Source organism: Chionomys nivalis, chromosome 3 (genome assembly GCF_950005125.1).
Source record: "Chionomys nivalis chromosome 3, mChiNiv1.1, whole genome shotgun sequence".
Taxonomy (NCBI): Eukaryota; Metazoa; Chordata; class Mammalia; order Rodentia; family Cricetidae; genus Chionomys; species Chionomys nivalis.
In genome coordinates, this window is record NC_080088.1 from 93507526 (window position 1) to 93526399 (window position 18874).

At 54.1% G+C, this 18874-nt stretch overlaps 1 protein-coding gene across 1 annotated transcript; it reads left to right on the forward strand.

Moving 5' to 3' along the window:
- Window positions 1-7586: 7586 nt before the first annotated feature.
- On the forward strand, window positions 7587-18583 carry Tmem184a (transmembrane protein 184A). Its single transcript, XM_057764860.1, has 9 exons — window positions 7587-7800; window positions 8625-8852; window positions 12975-13140; window positions 13417-13507; window positions 13616-13691; window positions 13777-13868; window positions 14424-14593; window positions 15102-15296; window positions 16050-18583. Exons 2-9 carry the CDS (start codon window positions 8625-8627, stop codon window positions 16307-16309), a joined length of 1278 nt encoding a protein of 425 aa, XP_057620843.1. The 5' UTR covers window positions 7587-7800; the 3' UTR covers window positions 16310-18583.
- The last annotated feature ends 291 nt before the right edge of the window (window positions 18584-18874 follow it).

Sequence of the window (18874 nt, forward strand, 5' to 3'; positions counted from 1 at the left end):
CTTGGCTAGCCTTGTCAATAATGCTGAGACATTATGGTCATGTATCAAGGTTCACTTCAGGACACTGTAAGGAAAACCTCCTGTTTGGCAAAAGCACAGTGCATGGTTGCTGGCGTGTGAGGTAGATCCCAGGCATGTGGGGGCATGGGCCAGAGCCTCAAATTACATAATATAGTGAGGGACAAGCGTGTGCAGAGACTGGACATGTGGCAAGCGGAGCAAGGGTGGCCATGCAGGTGGAGTCCTTAAAGATGGGCTGGATGGGAAACCCATGGGGGAAGAGGGGGCGCAGGTGAGCAATCCTCAGCTCAGAGAGGAGGAAGCCTTCTTGAATCAAGTTGGGGTCCGCTACTAGAAATACTTTCAAATATTGCAAGGATTGAGAGCCCAATATCAGGCCTGGACATTAGGCTGGCATTGATGCCCAGAGTTGGCCTGTTGGTGCCCATTCCTCTGAAGATTGGCATCCTGGGACCCCCTGGGGTCTCCTGCCTTGGGAGGAGATGGGCAGGGGTTGGGGTCCCTGATCACAGCTGAGTGGGGATTTCTCAGGTCCAATAGGGAATCTGCTCTGACATTCTAACGGTCACCAGTGGAGAAGAGGCCACAGAAAAGCCGGGTAGAAGTCCAGGATGGAATGCAAGCCAGTGCCTTTTCAGGGACCCAGGATGTCACCTGTGTGCTCAGGAAACAAAGACGGAATTGCTGACTTGGCCTCTGAACCAAAGGTTCAGGAGTGCCTGCCAGGTCCGGGGATGGGCGGTGAGCTTGGGTGGCCACTTTCACTTAGAGTGGGTTGGGACAGCTGGGGACACCAGCTCAGCTGGGGTGGGAGTGGGGAGTTGTGCCCAACTTCCGGAAGGAGGTGTGGCTGCCTATAACGGGTGTCCCACAGCCTCTGAGAGCCCCGTGCTTGCACCCCCGTCCCTGGCAGGCAGTTCTCCCACACAACTTTGCCCTTTGTCCATCCTTTCCCAGACCCTGGTTATCCCTCTCCTTTATGTCCCCTGGGTAGACTGATGTGGGGTCTGTCACTTCCCAACCAGGTGTCCCCTTTGTAACCTCTTCCCCATCCTCCCAGTTGCCACCAGCCTCTGGAGAGTATGGGCCATCAGAAATCTCACAGGCCGCGAAGGAGAAGGACCGGTGCGGAACACAAACAGCTGGTAGAGCCAGCCAGGGCAGGGCATGCTCAGGTGAGCCCTGTAGGGTGGTGGCACTGGCCAAAGGTCCCTGTTTGGTGTCGCCCTGTGATTATTCAGATGGATAATAATCAGCAAGCCCCAGCTTCCTAGCCTTAGCAGATAGAGAGCACCCTGGGTGGAACTCAAGGCCAGGTCCAAGTTCTGGTTTTGTGGCTTTGGTTTTCTGATTTGGTCCCTAGGCAGACAACTCACATGACCCATTGGGTGACCCATTACTTCCCTTTCACCAACCTTTTCCCAACACCTGTGCCCCAGAGAGGCTATGCAGCAGCTGCTCCCGGGTAAAAGAGCTGGGATTCGAGTCCAGATGGAGCACCCAGCCACCAGGCCCTTTAACAGCTCCTTCATCAACGTCACCTCCATCTGCCAATAAGGCTCAGGGATGCTGGTTTTGCTTCCAGGCTTCTGGTCCTGGGTCAAGCGGTTTCCCTTCCAGTCATCTCCTTGGGTCCTCCACCAACCCAAAATGAAAGTGACAGATTGTATTCCACATAAATGACAGCTGGGGGCATAAAGGCAGCTTCATTCACTTTGTCTGCAGGGCTGGAGGCTGCCTGCTTGGGAAGGGGTACTGAAACTGACCTGTAGTTGAACCGGCTCCCTCTCCAAGCTGGGGCAGTATTTACAGCTGCTTGGAGCTGTCTGGAGCTGTCTGGTAGCCGTAAAACACAGGCCCGTAACAAATGCCTTAATCATCTAAGCCAGTGCCCCTGGCCCAAATCTGCTGTGTAAATCAGCCAAGGCTCTACTGGAGAAGGGACCTGGCCAGAGCGTCCCCTGTGCTCCGCTGCCGCCGTAACTCAGGAGAGACCCACGTCACCCCGAAGAGATCCACAGCGCCAGCAATTCCCGGGTGGAAAGGATTTCTGTGGACACAGGCGCTGCACGTGGCACACACCTGGGGTAGATCTGTAATCGACTCCTAGCCCACGTAAACATAGACTGCTCTGCCTGTCACGTGCTCAGGCCAGGCTGCCCCCTAAGGGCCATGCCTTCGCCACCATAGGTCGTTTAGCAGTTTTCTGCTGAGAGAAAGCAGCCTCCCCAGTGGCTAGGACAATGTGCTCTTGCTCAGTCGGTGATGGCACTAAAGAGGTCAAGGGAGGGCTAGGAAGGTATAAATCCTCAGGGGACCCTGCAGGAGCCTTTCCATGAGCTTGACCAAGCCCTACCTTGCTCCCTATAACCAAGTAAGCAGCACACAGGCAAGCCAGTGAACTGTCCTGGCTTGAGATTGAGGACTGGGAAATCAAGAGGCCCGGAGCTGGGATGAAAGACTTACCAAACTTGAGGGCTGGAGTTCCGATCTCCAGAACCCATGGAAAAGCCAGGCAGATGAAGCAGCTGCCCAAAATGCCGCATGCCACATACCAAAAGAGACAAAGACAAGCCTTAAGTGAGCAACTGGAGCAGGGGCCAATGGTGAGTGAGGTCAGGAGCCTACATGATGCACAGGGTGACTGCAGGGGCATTACCACTATGACTTACAGTTTGCCATCACACATCGGGGCTAGTCCGTAGGGTCAAGAGTGCTAGGCTCGGCTGAAGGTGGGAATAAACAGATTCTACAAGGACCACAAGCTGGAAGACCCCAGAGCCCTGCTCAAGTGGGAGAAATCTCTAGGTACAAGCCCAAGTAACACAGCTTGAAAAGGCTATGTCCCAGGCCTCAGAGCCCACTGCAGAGTGGACATGACACCTAAGGCCCCGTGGAGCCCTGAACCCAGCCCCACCACCAGACACTGGCTTCGGGGGTGACAGACTGCCAACATCATGATGGAGGGCCGAACACAAATGAAGCCATGCGGATAAAGGGTGCTTGGAAGAAGCAGGGAGATGGGGAGAGATCTTCAATAAAAAGATTTGGTGGTACCTACCACCCAGAACATGAGAAGCATTGGGCATCCCTCACAACTAGGGCCCAGTTGCAGCTCCCCAAGGCCATACCAAAGATGTAGGACAAATGAGTTTTTTTTTTTTTTACTTTTATTTTTTTGTGTGTGGGCATGCATGTCCCATTACATACATGTGGGGGATAGTGAGGAAGTAAAGATTTTCCTTCTACCATGCAGGCCCTAAGCATCAGATCAAACTCAGGTCATCAGACTTGGTGGCAAGCACCCTTTTGTTTCCTGAGTCACCTTACTGGTCCCCATCCCCAAGATTCTGGTAGTGCCCTGACCCACCCACTTTCAAAGCTCTTCCATGCCCTTGGACAACCATGGCAGTCACTTACTTAGCCTGTGTCTCCTGATGCCAGCATCCTGGGACAGATGTCAGTGACCTTGATTAGAGGTTAGAGGTGATGTCTGCCTTCAGGTGCTTCAGAGATGAAAGGAAAGGGAGCTGCGTGGATAGCTGGAGAAGCTGGAAACCATCCTTGCCCTTCAGTCCATACATGTCACTGGCATCATGACCCTACCTGAGAACCCATGTTGGATGTGGAGACCAGCTCCACTGGGTTCATGGTCACAAGCCTGTCTATCCACGCAGCTCTAAGGACTCAGCCTGTGGACACTATTGACCGGGACAGGGAAAGAAAGGCTGGTCCCAGAATCCAGGATGACAGAGGGTGTGGCCGGGTGAAGGGTGTGTTCCTACAAGGCTGTTGGGCAGGCAAGGCAGGCCAGGCAGGACTGGGAGGAGTTTCAGGGCCTCCGAGAAGCCATGCTCGGGAAGCAGCAAGAGTATCCAAGGGGCCTGGGCTTCCCTGGTTGCTGAGAAGAAGGACAGCAGAGACCACACTGAGGAGGGACCTCCTTAGGTCCGGAAACTGCAGAGTGTGTCCTGAGAAAACAAAGCAACGCACCAGCCCAGTGGGCCCTGCCAGCTGCCCAGAGCCACCATGGAGGTGAGCTGTGTGGGTGTGAGTGAGTGTGCATGCGTGTGGGACTGGCTCAGGAATAGGATGGTGTCCAGGCAGTGGTCCCACGACACCAACACGGTGGGGACACACTTGCTGCCAAGGATCAGAGAATCCCATCCCCTAGCCAATCTTCTCCACCTGTGCCCAGACTCCCTCCTTACTGCGAAGGGTCTCAGGACCAGGGCAAGGCTTTGCCCATCTCCAAGTGGAAGGGCCCCCAGGTCCACACCCAAGTCTGGCATCTGGCTGTGGGGCAAAGTCAAGCCCAGACAGACCCTGACAGGTTCTCTGAAGGCTGAAGAGTCGGGTCTAGAGAGGGAGGTGGGTACAGGAGCAGGAGGGGGCACAGTTGGCAGACATCACAAGGATGACCCACCATGGGGGTCTAGGGCCATTGGGCACAAGCAGACCCTACTCATCCTCATGGATGAAAGTCAGGGATCCACCTGTGCTTCAGCTGACACCAAGGCAGCTGAGCTGGCTCTGAGCCCCAGGTCCTCACTGGCCTGGTGAGAGAACCTATAGCCACCTGAGATTAGCAACCTGAGTCCCCAGTTGAGTGTCCAGACCCTCTGTGAAACCATAAACAGAAAGATGAACAGCCTGGGGAAACTGAGGCAAAGCTTGGTCATGTTGACTTGTCTGGCCCCACCTTTCTCAAGACTGCATCTATCCAAGTGAGGGGCCACATCTCGGTCACCAGAAGGCACTACATACGCATTCTAGACTCGTATTCTAGGCAGGTATGCTGGAAGTCTCAGCTGGAGGAGGCACAGGCAGAGAAGGGGTGGCTGTGGGGATCCCCAACACGGAAGGCCAGCAATCGGGACTCATCACCCAGACTTCCTGGAACCCGCAAAGAGAGACACCCAGGGCCTCTCAACCTACCTGAGCACCTTGACCCATAGGGAGCTCTTGGCTTCATCTCCGCCCTGCCACGCCTCAGGTGTGGGTGCTAGCTGGATCAGGGCCAGAGCGCTGACAGAAACAAACCTCACTGACAAGGGCTGCCCAACACCCAGTGGACACTAGCAGGGGATCCAGAGGATTTGGAGGTCAGCCTGGGGCGACTGGATGCCAAAATTATACTGCCCACCCTGCAGGACTGGCCCTGAATGTGTCAGCTCAGCCAGCGAGTTCTACCAGCAGGTTACTTACCCCGGGGCAAACAAACCCTGACCCCGACTCTAGAGAGACCAGATGGCCAGCTAGAGACTTGCCACATACCAGCCTGAAGCCCAGTATGGAAACCTCAGCCCGCATCAGAGGTGGAGGACAGGGGTGGAAGCGAGGAACAGGCAGAGCGGCTCTCCTAAACCCCCACCCCCAGTTCTCTCAGTACCGCCTTCTGGATTGGCAGGAGTCTAGTGTCCTGGTCACAGTGAACAGTAGGCTAGTGGGACTATCCTCATATGGGTGTGGCCAGGGTCCAGGCCTTTGTGACTGTGGCCTCTGATACCGGCCTCTAGTGAGGCCTTACTCGGCAGTGTGTGAAGAAGCAGGGACAAGAAGCTAGCTTCTCTCTTGCCACCTTCCCCTGTGATCCCTCACTTCTCCAGCTGTATCTGAGCAGCACAGCGGCTCCCCCTTCTTCTCCAGCTCCCAGGATGTGGTACTCTGTCGAGACTGTGGACTCCCTCTCCAGGCGAGTCATTTGGCAAGCCCTTCCCTTGTTCCAGAGCCAGGCAGCAAAAATGGTTCCCAGCCCTAGCCATATCAAGGATATGTTTGCCAAAGCCACACTGTGCACCCAGCAGAGACCCATCTCTGCCCCCACCTCACATGCCCAGAAGGGGGAGCCATAAAGGGGGCTCCACCACCCAGGAGGGTGCCATCACCTCCATTAAAGTCCATTACTGAGGTGGCTACCTGATCTCTCCCACCTCACAGCTTGGAACCCACTGGGAAGATGCTGCAATGACCAAAGTTTTCCAGCAGGGGGCAGAGCCTGCTGAGGTGGAGATGCATGATCTGGAGACCCAGGAATGGGGGGGGGGGCTTCTGTGTTATTAAGGACCCAGGCACAGCGTCAGGTTCCAGAAACTCCTAACAAGAAGGACAGATAAACACCCAAACAGATCTCAGATGAAAGCTTTTAGCAATGGGATGCAGAGACATTGCTAGAAGTGACAGAAGGCCGGGACATCAGTATCTGGGAGGTGAGGGTGCGGCAGCCATGGTCCAGGGCCTGTATGTCAGGAACAGAGGTGGCCTAAGCAGTCAGGGAATGACTCCCAGGGCATGTGCAGTTATGGGAAGTACCTGATGAGAAGACATGGATTGTAAGGGATCGTGGGGTTGACAGATCTCAGCCTTGTACAGTTGGGTACTTCTGGAGTATCCCAGACACATGCTAAGCCTCCAGTGTCCATGTCTCAACTCCAAAAGGAAAGTAGCCTGAAGCCATGTCTAAGTCATCAGTAGGGTCACATGTCACAGAGGACCAGATGGGTGACATCATAACACACCCACAGTGGTAAAGCTCATATGAATCCAGAACAGACCTGAGATATGGCCAGAGCCCCCACCTACTCCAGGAGCCAGGGCAGGTGAACCTCTTTCCACAGGCATGTCACATGGTAGGGATTCTAGGCAGGTGCTCTCTCTACCACTGAGCCACGCCCCAGCCCCTCACTGGGGATTCTAGGCAGGTTCTCTATCACTGAGCCACACCCCAGCCCCTCACTGGGGGATTCTAGGCAGGGGCTCTACCACTGAGCCACCTCTAGCCCCTCACTGGGGGACTCTAGGAAGACAGTCTAAAGATGAACTACAGTCCCAGCACACTTTTTACATTTTATTTTTAGATAGGGTCTCACTAAGTTGCCCAAGCTAGTCTTGAATTCACTCTGTATCCTAGGCTGGTCTTGGATTACCAGTGCTGCTGCCTCAGATCCCAAAGTAGCTGGGATGACAGGCCTGTGCTATGAGGTTTGATTAAATTTGTCCATTTTTATTTTTTCATTCATTTGTATATTCATTCATGAATATGTATAGTGGGACAGGCTTTCACATAGCCTAGTTTAGCCTAAAGCAGTTTGTAGCAAGAATGACCTTGAACTTCTAACCCTTCTGCCTTTAACCGAAGTGCTGGGAAAACAGTCGGACACCAGCACAGCTGGTTTATGCAACACAGGGTGGAACCCTGAGCTTCACACATGCTAGGCCAGCACTCCACCAACTAAGCCGCATCCTCAGCACTGCCCAGTTTTAAGCGCACAATTCTGGAGTAGTAGGGATGCCCACAATAGGCAGCCCCCACTTTGTCCGCGAATCCCCCATGGCCTTCTTCCTCCAGCTGGCCCAGCTCACGCTCGCCCTTCTCTCTTGTCCCTGCCTGCTCAACTGCCTGACAACCTGGTGCCAGCAGGTGAAGGCACCTGCCAGCCAGGCTGTTCCTGGAAGCCAGCTGCTGCTGAGCAAACAGCCCCAGAGGGATAGAGTGTCGACAGGGGCGGGGACAAGACTTAGCTTCCCCTCCCTTTGCCCCTCCCTCAGCCCGAAGCCCAGGTGGGCCATTGGCCAGGTGAGGTCCTGTGTACCTTTCCTGGCCTAGCGCTACCCTCCAGAGACCGGCCTTGCCCCAAACCGAAGCTTGGCCTCCAGTGGGGGCCATGTGGCCCCGTGAATGACCAGCTAGGCTTCCCATGAGGCTAGGCCTCTCAGGCCTGGGCCAAAGAGCTTCCTGCTCACCGAGGTAGGCTCCCGCCCCCGTGACAGACAACTGAGGTAAGAAAGAGGCCCAAGGTTGTTGGCTCCCAGCTGGCACATGCGCTACTGCTTACTGCTGGAGCTTGTGGAGACCCTAAAGAGTATCTGGCCAGAGTCAAAGGCAAGCAAGGGTCGGGTGGGGGCGGACCGGCACCGGAGGTGGGGGTGGAGCACCTTCTCCTGCCGGAAGGTATGATTACTGGCCATCCCTCCCAAATGTCCCAGGCAGGTAGATCCCCACTTCCCAGACAAGTTTCCGGTTTGTTGTTTGCTTTGGTAGAAACAAGTTTCGGGGTTTATTGTTTGCTTTGAATTTGAGTTTGTTTGGAGATATTTTTCTATTTTGAAACTGAGTAACTAGGTAGCCCAGGCTGGCTTTATATTTGCTAGGATTACAGGTGTGTGCCATCACCACCTGCTTAGGAACAGTCTTTGACTCCTAGGAAGTAGCTGTCAATGGCCCAAAGCACAAAGGAACCTGAGGGGGCTTCCTCCCAGAACATCCACCCAGGATCTGAGCCCCAGGCAGCAAAGCTGCCAGGTCCCTTGTCCTTCAAGTGGGATCCCACGGCTACCCAGAGTCAGGAGAGTGGGTGGGAAAGCCAAGGCAGACTACCACAAAGGGGACAGGTGGCCACGATGGGCCCCCAGGGAAGCTTCTGCGGATATGGGCGGGGTGCTAGGGATGGTAGCCAGGCAGGCAGAAATGGCTGTGGGCAGAGCTGGCCCCTGGGCGACACCCACATGGCCTTGCCCATCTCCTGCCCCACCTCCTGCCCCTCACACTCCCATGGAGGGGAGGGGGCTACCCTGACTGCTCACTTCTCTTTTGGCTTCTGCAGATGAGGAATGCATCAGGCTTTCTGAAAACAGCCGGAGCTCCCTTGGTGTCAGCGACCTGGATTCCACACAGCCCCTCTCTGGCAATGCCCATGGTGGCAGCTGGGCCGCAGATGGAGCGCGTGGACAACGGTTCACAGGGGCACCCCCAGCTCTTCCTCACCAGTGCATTGGCCCGAGGCGTGTCAGGCGTGTTTGTATGGACTGCTCTGCTCCTAACCTGCCACCAGGTAAGCACCCCAAAACCCTGCTGGGTTCACAGTCTCTATGGGACCCGGCACGGCTCAGATGGACCCCCATGGACAGATACTGGAATCATGGAATCTCCAGTGATAGCCTCCAGTACTGGACACCCCAGGCATAGTGTCCGTCTATGGCCCTTGTCCAGGGCTTACATGCAGGGGCCAAACCTAAGGTGGGAAGTCTCGGCCAGACAGAGGGTACTTTGCTGGGTGGGCACCCCCAGTCATGTCTGAGGCCTCTCACTCTGCTCACCAAGATCAATGATTGGTCCCAGGTCCCAGACAAGAACACTAAGGCTCAGAGATGACTGGAGGCTTCCCCAGGCTCACACAGTTGGAAGAGAAGGGGCCTTTCCCCCCCAGGAATGGCCAGGGCTTGGACTTTGCTCTATATAGAGAACCTCAAGTCAGACATTGGGAGTTTGGGGAGGAGGGGCAGGAAGATAGGAGAAGGAGCGGAGCTAGGAGAGTGGGGGCTGAGAGGAATGGGAACTGGGGCAGTGAAGAACTGGAAGGGTGCTGAGGGCAGTGAGCCAAGAGGTAGGGGGTGGAACTAGGAGAGTTGTGAAGAAGCTGGGGCTGGGGGCTGGGCAGGCAGAGTGGAGAGCTCGGGGAGGAAGATGGGCAGCTGGAATATGGGAGCAGTTGGGGAGCTGGAGCCAGAGAGTTGAGGACTTGGAGTTTGGTGTTGGGAGCTGAAAGCCCCAGGCCCTTTGGAACACCCATTTGACACCAGTGGAGTGCCTGGGTCAGTAGGTAAGCTGTGTGCAGGAACTAAGCAAACACCTCTGCCTGTGACAGCCACCTGCTGACTGGTACCTGGCCAGGTGTGCCTCAGTAACCAGGATACAGGCCTGGCCCTGAGGGCAGGCCAGGCAGGTGTCAGCCACGTGTTAGGATCAGCAGGATGACCTCTGGGAGGGGTAGGGGCTGGCACAGAGAGGGGATCAACACCTCCATTTACAGAGAGGGGATCAACACCTCCATTTACAAATGGAGAAACTGAGGCAAGAGAGGGCAGCAAGTTGTCAAGGTCACCAGCCAGGTGGTGCTAGCCTGGGAAAGGTCTCCTGCTGGCTGGTCACGTTCTGTCCTCCCTCAACGTCTGGGGAGGGAGGAAGGGACTGATAAGGAGCTGGTCTCTGACGCCAGCAGCCTTCGCACCCCACGCAGCCCCTGTACACACACAGAGCTCCCTCTAATATCATGACCTCCGTGCCCCACAGGGCACCTCCCCGAAGAGTCTTCCTCACAGTGGCCTGGAACCAGGAGGAGGTACCCAGCTCCTAGCCTACTTCCTCTTAGAGACTCTGTACAGAGGGGCTTAGGGGCACAGGCTGACCTGAGAGGATCCCAAGAGAAGGCCTCCGTGGAGTCCACAGTGTGTTCAAGACCAGCCTGAACAGCTAGCGAGACCCCCCCCACCCCCAGATAAAACAGAGGAAAGAGAATGGCTCTGAAGTAGAGTGCAGCAAAGAGCACACGAAGTCCTGGGTTCTGTTCCTGGAACTGGGGGTTGGTGTGGGGGGCATGTTCCTATTCTGTTTCTGCTAGAAAAAATACAGAAAATTCAGAAAACTTTAAGATGAACAGCATAATCACCTTCCTGGATTGGTTTTTGTTTTGTTTTGTTTGTGAGAGCATCTTGTAGCCCAGCATGGCCGGCCTCGAACTCCCTATGTAGCAGAGGCTAACCTTGAACTCCTGATCTTCCTGCTTCCATTTCCCAAGTTCTGAAATTACAGGTGTGCATCACACACCTCCCGGTTGATATGGAGCTGAGGATGAAGCCCTTGGTTTCCTTTGTGCTCAGCAGGCACTCCACCAACTGAAACACATCCCCAGCCCTTTCCTTCCATTTTCGTTAGACAGAGATGACACTTGAACCTGCTTGGCTTCCTATTCTGACCTTGGGCACCTCGTCTGGTCAGAGGATTTCCCGTAGAGCTGTGCGTTGGAGCCCCGTTATTACTGACTATATAGCGTTTCTCCACACATAGGCTCTGTGGGGGTGAGCCTGGCATCCCATGGTGAGCATAGCCCCAGCAGTCGTTACTGGGGTTCATGTGATGAACCTCTTTACACACAGATTTTTTTTTCCTCTTTATTTCTGTAAAGGGACAGATTCCTAGAAGGGATCAAAGAGCAAAAGGCCTTCCATGGTCCCCAAGTTGAGAGCCTACCTGTACCACAGGGGACATTTAGGTCTCCTTACTGAGTTCTGACACTTAGCAGGACCCAGGAAACTCTTTTTGGATGAGTGAATGAGTGTCCTGACTTCGGGAATGTTCTTCAAGATGACCCCACAGGGCATCAAAATATGTTACAAGTTTGAAAATGCCTAAGGAATGAATTTTAGGCTTAGTGTGACAGACAGGCTCATCACTTCACCACTGGGCGAGGCTGAGGCAGAAGGATCATGCATTCAAGGCCAACCTGGGCTACATAGTGTGATTCTCTCTCAAAAGCAACAGCAGTCTTTTTTTTTTTTTTTTTTTTTAAGATTTCATACCATGTCACAGAATCAAGTGAGGCATGGGGTTGGCTGGTTTCAGCCTTTTATGGTCTGTCAAAACAGGAGATGGCTCCGCCGCCGTGCAAGCCTGGGACCAGAGCTCCATCTCTGGGACCCATAAAAAATATGCCAGGCAGAGCAGGACACATCTATAACCCCAAGGAGGGATGACCAATCAGGTCACTGAAACTGACCAGCCCGCTGTAAGTTGAGTCAAATCCATGACCTCCAGGTTCAGTGCAAGATCTCATCCCACAGTATGAGCGTGGTGTCTGAGGAATGACCCTGGAAGGTACTTCTGTCCCTCTTCTCAAGAGTGAACGAGGACTAGCGGTGTGGCTCAGTGGTAGAGCGTGTGCCTGCAGATCCCCTAAGGAGGGGCTGGGGAGATGGCTCAGCAGTTAAGAGTACTTGAGGCTCTCACAGAGGACCAAGCACCCGCAGACTCAACTGTCTGTAACTCCCGCTGCAGGGGATCTGACACCCTCTTTTGGCCTCCATAGACACCCACACATAATGGCATATTCTCAGTGCAGATGCTATAGATGCATAATGTTTTATTTGTTAATTTCAAATGCTTTTTTTCTTGGTGGTACTGGGGATTGAACCTGGGACTTCACACATGCTAGACAAGTGCTTTCCTAGTAAGCCACACTCCCTGCCCACTGATACTGTTTCAAAGAGCTGAAGATATGGTTCAGTGGGAAACCACTCACTTAGTCTGCTCAAGACTTTGGGTTACATTCAATAATAAAGTCTGGCAGTGGCTCACACCTTTAATCCCAGCACTTGGGAAGCAGAGGCAGGCAGATCTCAATTTGTTCAAGGCTAGCCTGGTCTACAGAGTGAATTCCTGGTCAGCCGGGGCTACATAGTAAGTCAGGCTATACTGAAAATAAAAAATATATATATATACACACATATATATATGTATATATATATATATATTTGTATATATTAAGCATGTATTCAGTTTTGAGGGAGTATGTCCTAGGGCTTGAATCCAGAGCCTTGCTCTTGCTAGGTAAGGACTCTACCTTAGCCAGGACCCTGCCCTGCTACCTCCTGTGTTATTCCTCTGGTACCATCCATCCTACTTTTAAGGGACAGTCTCTCACGGAGACCTGGAGTTCCCTGATTTGGCTGCACTGGCTGACCAGTGAGTTCTAGAGAGCCAGCTGTCTCTGCCTCCCCAGCACTGGGATTAAAGGCATGCATTAATGTACCTAGTTTTTTGTCCACGAGTCTGGCTTGAACTCCGGTCCTTATGCTTGCAAAGGTGCAATTGAGCCACCTCCCCAGTCCTACTTTCTAGTTGGAGCCAGGGATGCTCAACTGGTCTTGCCCCCACCCACGATGCTCCTGTCATAAGCAGATTTGACTCTTCTTCTAATATATACGCTACAAGCTCCCTCTGATGGCTTCCACTCTCTACTCATCCTGTACTCAGTGGAACATTAGGCAGTGTAGGAGAGGGAGGGCAGCCTGGAGCTCTGCCCGGCTCCGGTTCCTCTTGTATTCGGGCTGGCACCCATGTGGTGGACGACAGGGCCAGGAGCAGGGACAGAGGCGTCACAGAATCTCTTCTGCCACAGATCTACTCGCACCTGCGTTCCTACACCGTCCCGCAAGAGCAGCGCTTCGTCATCCGCCTCCTGTTCATTGTGCCCATCTACGCCTTCGACTCATGGCTCAGCCTCCTCCTCCTCGGGGGCCATCCATACTACGTCTACTTAGACTCTGTGCGAGACTGTTACGAAGGTGATACTCCAGGCTGGGCCTGCGGGAGCTCAGCGGGGACCCTCAGCTTCACACACGCACACCTACCTGCACGCACTTCCCCTGCCATCATCCCCAAGGTGCCCTGTCTCAGCTGGGACTGCTTCCGGGGTTGCGCAATCAGCAACCTCGATGCCTGGGACTCACAGTCTGAGTAAGCTCGCTCCCTCTCCTGGGGTATGCTGATTGGATCTGGTGGAACCTGCATGCAGAGGGGTTCTGTGACTGACCCTCACTGTCACCCCCTGTCCCCTGCAGCATTTGTCATCTACAGTTTCCTGGCCTTGTGCTTCCAGTATCTGGGGGGAGAGAGCGCCATCATGGCTGAGATCCGTGGCAAACCTATCCGGTGAGTCCACCCACAGGCCCCGCCCCTTCTGGGGCCCCGAGCCAGGCCACACTGTAGAACCCCCAATTATCTTCCTAGTGACCTTAATGACATCTTCCTCATCTGCAGGTCCAGCTGCTTCTATGGGACCTGCTGCCTCCGTGGCATGTCCTATTCCATCACTTTCTTACGTTTCTGCAAACAGGTGAGGGGGCCTGCCCACCCCACCCCGATGCCCTCACCCCGCCCCACCCCATCCCAACCTTACTCCCTTCCCCCACCCATCCCAGGCCACACTACAGTTCTGCATTGTGAAACCTGTCATGGCTTTGACCACCATCATCCTCCAGGCTTTCGACAAATACCACGATGGAGACTTCAAGTAAGGCGGACTATGAGCAGGTGTCTAAGGGGCAGGGCTCCCCCGCAGGTCCCTTCCTCAAGCGGCCTTCTTCCCCCTCTCTGTGGGCTGTAGCTCAGTTGGTAAAGTGTGTGCCTAGCATGCATGAGCGTCTGGGTTCTATCCCCAACTTCATATAAACTAGGTGTGGTGGTGGTACACACTTGACATGCAGCACTTGGGAGGTTGATAGAGGAGGATTAAAAACTAGAGGTCATCCTTGGCTATCTGAGGAGTTTGAGGCCAGCCTGGGCTACATGAAATCCTGCCTCAGAACAAACGAACAAAGACATTGCTAAGGTTGTGGGAGGGCCCAGGAGGACAGGCCACAGCTCTGGGGGAGGCGCCTGAACCATTCCCTGTTCCTGAGGGGCAACCCCAGGCCCCCAGCCACTACTCCCTTTGGTACTGTCTGAGGCCCTGGAGGGAGGATCTAGATGGAGCTGTCCTGGGGGTTGTGGTGCCCAGCCAGGGGACAGGCTAAAAGAGTGTCATGAGGGACAGGGACTACTCTAACCAGCACTTCCTCTGACCCAGCATCCACAGCGGCTACCTGTACGTGACCCTCGTGTACAATGCCTCAGTTAGCCTGGCTCTCTACGCTCTGCTCCTTTTCTACTTCGCTACCAGAGACCTCCTGAGGCCCTTTGAGCCATTGCTCAAGTTCCTCACCATCAAAGCCATCATCTTCCTCTCCTTCTGGCAGGGTGTGTGAGCCTGGGCAAGGGTGTGGGGCCAGGACTGGCATCCCTGGGACCTGGGTTCAGATCTGACCTCTATCTCAACCTTGTGTGCCTCGTCATCTGTAACCTTATGAAAAGTCAATAACTCAGCTACTCAGCTCAGAGCTGGCAGAGTCTGGAGGGGAGCCTGTTGACTGTGAGATCTGTCAACAGTAGGAAGCCTTGGCTTCCAGAACCCTGGTCCCCACCAAGCCCCCAGCAGGCCATGAGATCTCATTTAGTCCCCACAGCCAGCAGCATAAAAGCAGGGATCCCCAAGCCCAAGTTGGATATGTCTGGGTGAGAAACAGGAGCCCTGACTTTGAGGTACCCAGCCCTTCTCAACCACAGCCCCTCCACCAATGTGGTCAGGATCAAAGAAATCCTGGGATAAGGCTTGCCTTTCCCCCTGCATACCCTCAGCTTCAGTAAGAACCTTGGCAGGGCTCAGCTTCCATCCAACAATGGGGCCTGAATGGTTGTCTGTCTCTAGGAATGCTGCTTGCCATCTTGGAGAGGTGTGGGGTCATCCCTGAGGTCCAGGCCATGGACGGCACCAGGGTGGGGGCTGGTACCCTCGCCGCTGGCTACCAGAATTTCCTTATCTGTGTTGAGATGCTGTTTGCCTCGCTTGCGCTGCGCTATGCCTTTCCCAGTCAGGTGTACTCAGAGAAGAAGAACTCGCCAGGTGAGCTGGGCCCCACCACTGAGGGGCACCTGCAATGGCTCAGCCATGATGCCCATCCCTGGAGGGGTCTTAGCCAGGCAGGCAAGGGGAGATTGTGAGCTCTGAAAGATGTGAACAGAGGAAGCTACTCTCTTAATACTTGGTGCTTGCGGAGGGTGTCAAGAGTGGCTGAGTTGGCTGGCCTAGTGAGTGTGCTGACTGGCCACATGGCTGGTGACTGCATGGCTCCTGGCCACTCAAGGCAGGAGTCTATTCAAGGATAGCCCATGACCAAGGCTAAGACACAGGAGCACCTTTAATCCCAGCACTAGGGAGGCAGAGACAGGCAGATCTCTGTGAGTTAGAGAACAGCCTGGGCTACAAGAGCGAGTTCCAGGACAACTAGGGCTCTTACACAGAGAAACCCTGTCTTAAAAAACTAAAAAAAAAAAAAAAAAGAGAGACAGAGAGAGAGAGAGAGAAGGAGGGAGGGAGGGAGGGAGGGAGAGAGAGAGAGAGAGAGAGAGAGAGAGAGAGAGAGAGAGAGAGAGAGAGAGAGAGAGAGAGAGAAAAAGAAAGGAAGATGGATGAAGGAAGGAGCTGAGCTGGGTCTCTAGTCTAAGGTCACCTACTAGCCAATGGCAAGGCCTGGACATGCTGGATCCTCAGACCCAGATAGCTCAAGGTGATACAGGGCTGAGGGACTGGGTTAATGAAGCGGGGTGCTGTGGACCAGAGGACCTGTGACTCAGGCCCACATGTTCTACCTTCCAGCTCTGCCAGCACCTATGCAGAGTATATCCAGTGGCTTAAAGGAGACCATCAGTCCACAGGATATCGTCCAGGATGCCATCCATAACTTCTCACCAGCATACCAGCAGTATACACAGCAGTCCACACACGAAGCTCCTGGGCCTGGCCAGGGTGGGCACCCATCGTCCAGCACCCACCCTGGCCCAGCCAGCAGCTCCGGAGGGGGTAAGAAGAGTCGCAACATAGAGAAACGCATGCTGATTCCGTCAGAGGACCTGTAGGGGCATGGGGTGTGTGGAGCCTAGCAGGGGACCCACCCATCAGCATTTCTTTTGACAGAGGCCCAGCCTCTTCTGAGAGCTCACTGGGGAGGGGGGCAGCACGTTGGCCCTCTCTATTCCCTATATCGCCCAGAGCAAAGTCACCTGGGCAAATTGGACAAACCTAAGGACCCAGTGAGATGTCTTAGTTACAGCCTGCAGGTGGCGCTATGAGTTGGCCCTTCCTTCCACAGGCAGAAGCAGCGCATGGTAGATCCCAGGCTGTGTCACTGCAGAGAGAGATGGCCAGGGAGAATGGGCCCAGTCATTCAGGCCTGGGGAGCCACATAGCCTCGACCTGGCTGTGGCTATCTTAGATGTATGAAGAAGGCCCTTTGTCCTGCATTCTAGCACAGATACTTGGCCAAGCCCTCCCAGGGACAGCCTAGCCTATTCAGCACAACAGGGTTGCCAGTGCGCCAGCCTGCCAGCTACTGACTGCTTATTTATAGATAAACTCCTTGCATTTTTTAGAGTTTGTTGGGCTTTCTTTTCATGTGGGGCTTGTCTTCTGAGTGATGGATCCCTAAGTAGTGGGTTCGCTGGGGCCCACGGAGCGAGGCTGGGTGTCAGAAACAGCCAAGGTGTAAGCCACGATGTGGCTCAGAGCAGTATAGGGCAAAGGGTGTGGACCTTGTCCCCAGATGACCAGCTCTGTTCCACAACAAAAGTTGGGACAGTCACCTCCCTCTGAACCTCAGGTTGACCCAACCCTAAAGTGTTTTATAAAGCTTGTGGCACACAGCCTAGCATGCCCGAGTACAGGGACTCAGGCCCGGGAGCCCCCTTCTGTCTTTCCTCTTTCTGTGTACCCAGTTCAGTGCTCAGGGAGTCTGGGATAGGCTAGACTGGCTTTGGAAACATGGAGGACAAAGGTAACTGGTAGCGAGTCAGTGACCAGCTGTCCAGGCAAGCAACCAGACAGAAGTGCCCGGTGGAAACCACCCAGGAACAGCATCGCTTTGCCCAGTTGCCAGCTCCCAGAGCCCACAGTATCAGACAAGGTGCACTTCCCTGCCTTCTTGTTCTCGGGGCCCAGAGACAGGAGGAGTCAAGGCCAGTGGCGTCTCCCTGGCCCTTCTGGGTTGATAAGATAGACTCTGTTTCTCCCTGCACCTGACTGTAAAAAGCCACCCACACCTACTTATCTGCCTTCTGGGACGGGCAGGCCCACAGGGTGGCCCCCTCAGCCCACACAGTCAGCAGAACTGGGAGGGGCTCAATACTCCGAGAGACCTACACTCTAGAGGCTCAGCGCTGGCCTTCAAATACGAGAAGAGGCTTAGGGCTCGGCCAGCAGGGGGCTGCCTTCCTTTGTCCTGGAGAGGCCATAAGCAGTGACAAGCTAGGAAGGATCTGCTTCCCAGGAGCTCAGACACAAAGTAAGATCCTAGGCCTTGGGCAGTATCTGGGGTCTGCACTTTAGAGAGAAGGCCAAACTGACATCACTAAACACCCACACATGCACCAGGAACCTCTGTACCCTGGTCCTGGGGAAGGTGTGCCAAACAAAGAAATTCAACAAGTTGCCCGCAGTTACTAAGACAGTAGGGGATGCTACCAGTAGGGGTCACTGCGCCTTGCTTCCCTCTCCCCCTCTACCACCATTCAGACATGCCTCAGTCCAACTTGACACCAAGCAAAGTTGGGCCAGGGTTAACGTGGCACCCAGGGCTCTGGTGGAATGTGGCTGTGGACTGACTCAGAAGGATCTGACCAGGCCAAAGTGCTCAAAGAATAATGGGGAGTCATCAGAATACCAGGGGAAGAAGGGGGCTTCGGTCTCATCGCCTCTGGTGAAAGGACCAACTGCAAGTCTGACCCATGGGGCCCAAGGAGGGACAGCTTGCCAGGCAGAAACTTTGCAGATCCTGGCACAACCTTCTGCTATTTCATGTGTGTGTACATTTGTAAGGAGGTCAAAGGTCAATGCTGGGTGTCTTCCTTGGTTATTTTCCACATTAGTTTTTAGGACAGGATCTCTCACTGAATGTAGAGTTTCATCATTTTGGCTAGGCTTACTAGCTAGTAAGCACCAAAGATCTGCCTGTCTTTGTCCCTACAATTGCTGAGATTACACACACATAACAGGTGTTTTGTTTGGGTTTGGTTTGGTTTATCAAGACAGGGTCTCTCTGTGTAAGAGCTCTGGCTGTCCTAGAACTAGCTCTTGTAGACCAGGCTAGTCTCAAACTCAGAGACTCACCTGCCTCTGCCTCCTGAGTGCTGGGATTAAAGGCGTGCACCATTACTGCTTGGCTCTGCGAGTTTTTTATGTTGGGGTTGGGGATCTGTTCAGGTCTTATATTTACACGGCAGGCACTATACTCAGCCATCACACTAGCCCTCATTCCTTGAGACAGGGTCTTACTTTGTAAGTTAAGCTGGCCTGGAACTCACTATTTAGCCAAGGCTAACCTCAAACTCTTATGTAGCCAAGGCTACCCCTGGACTTGGAATGATCTCGCTACCTCATCCTCCTAACTACAGTGATTTATAGGCATGAACCCCCATGAAGGGCTCTTG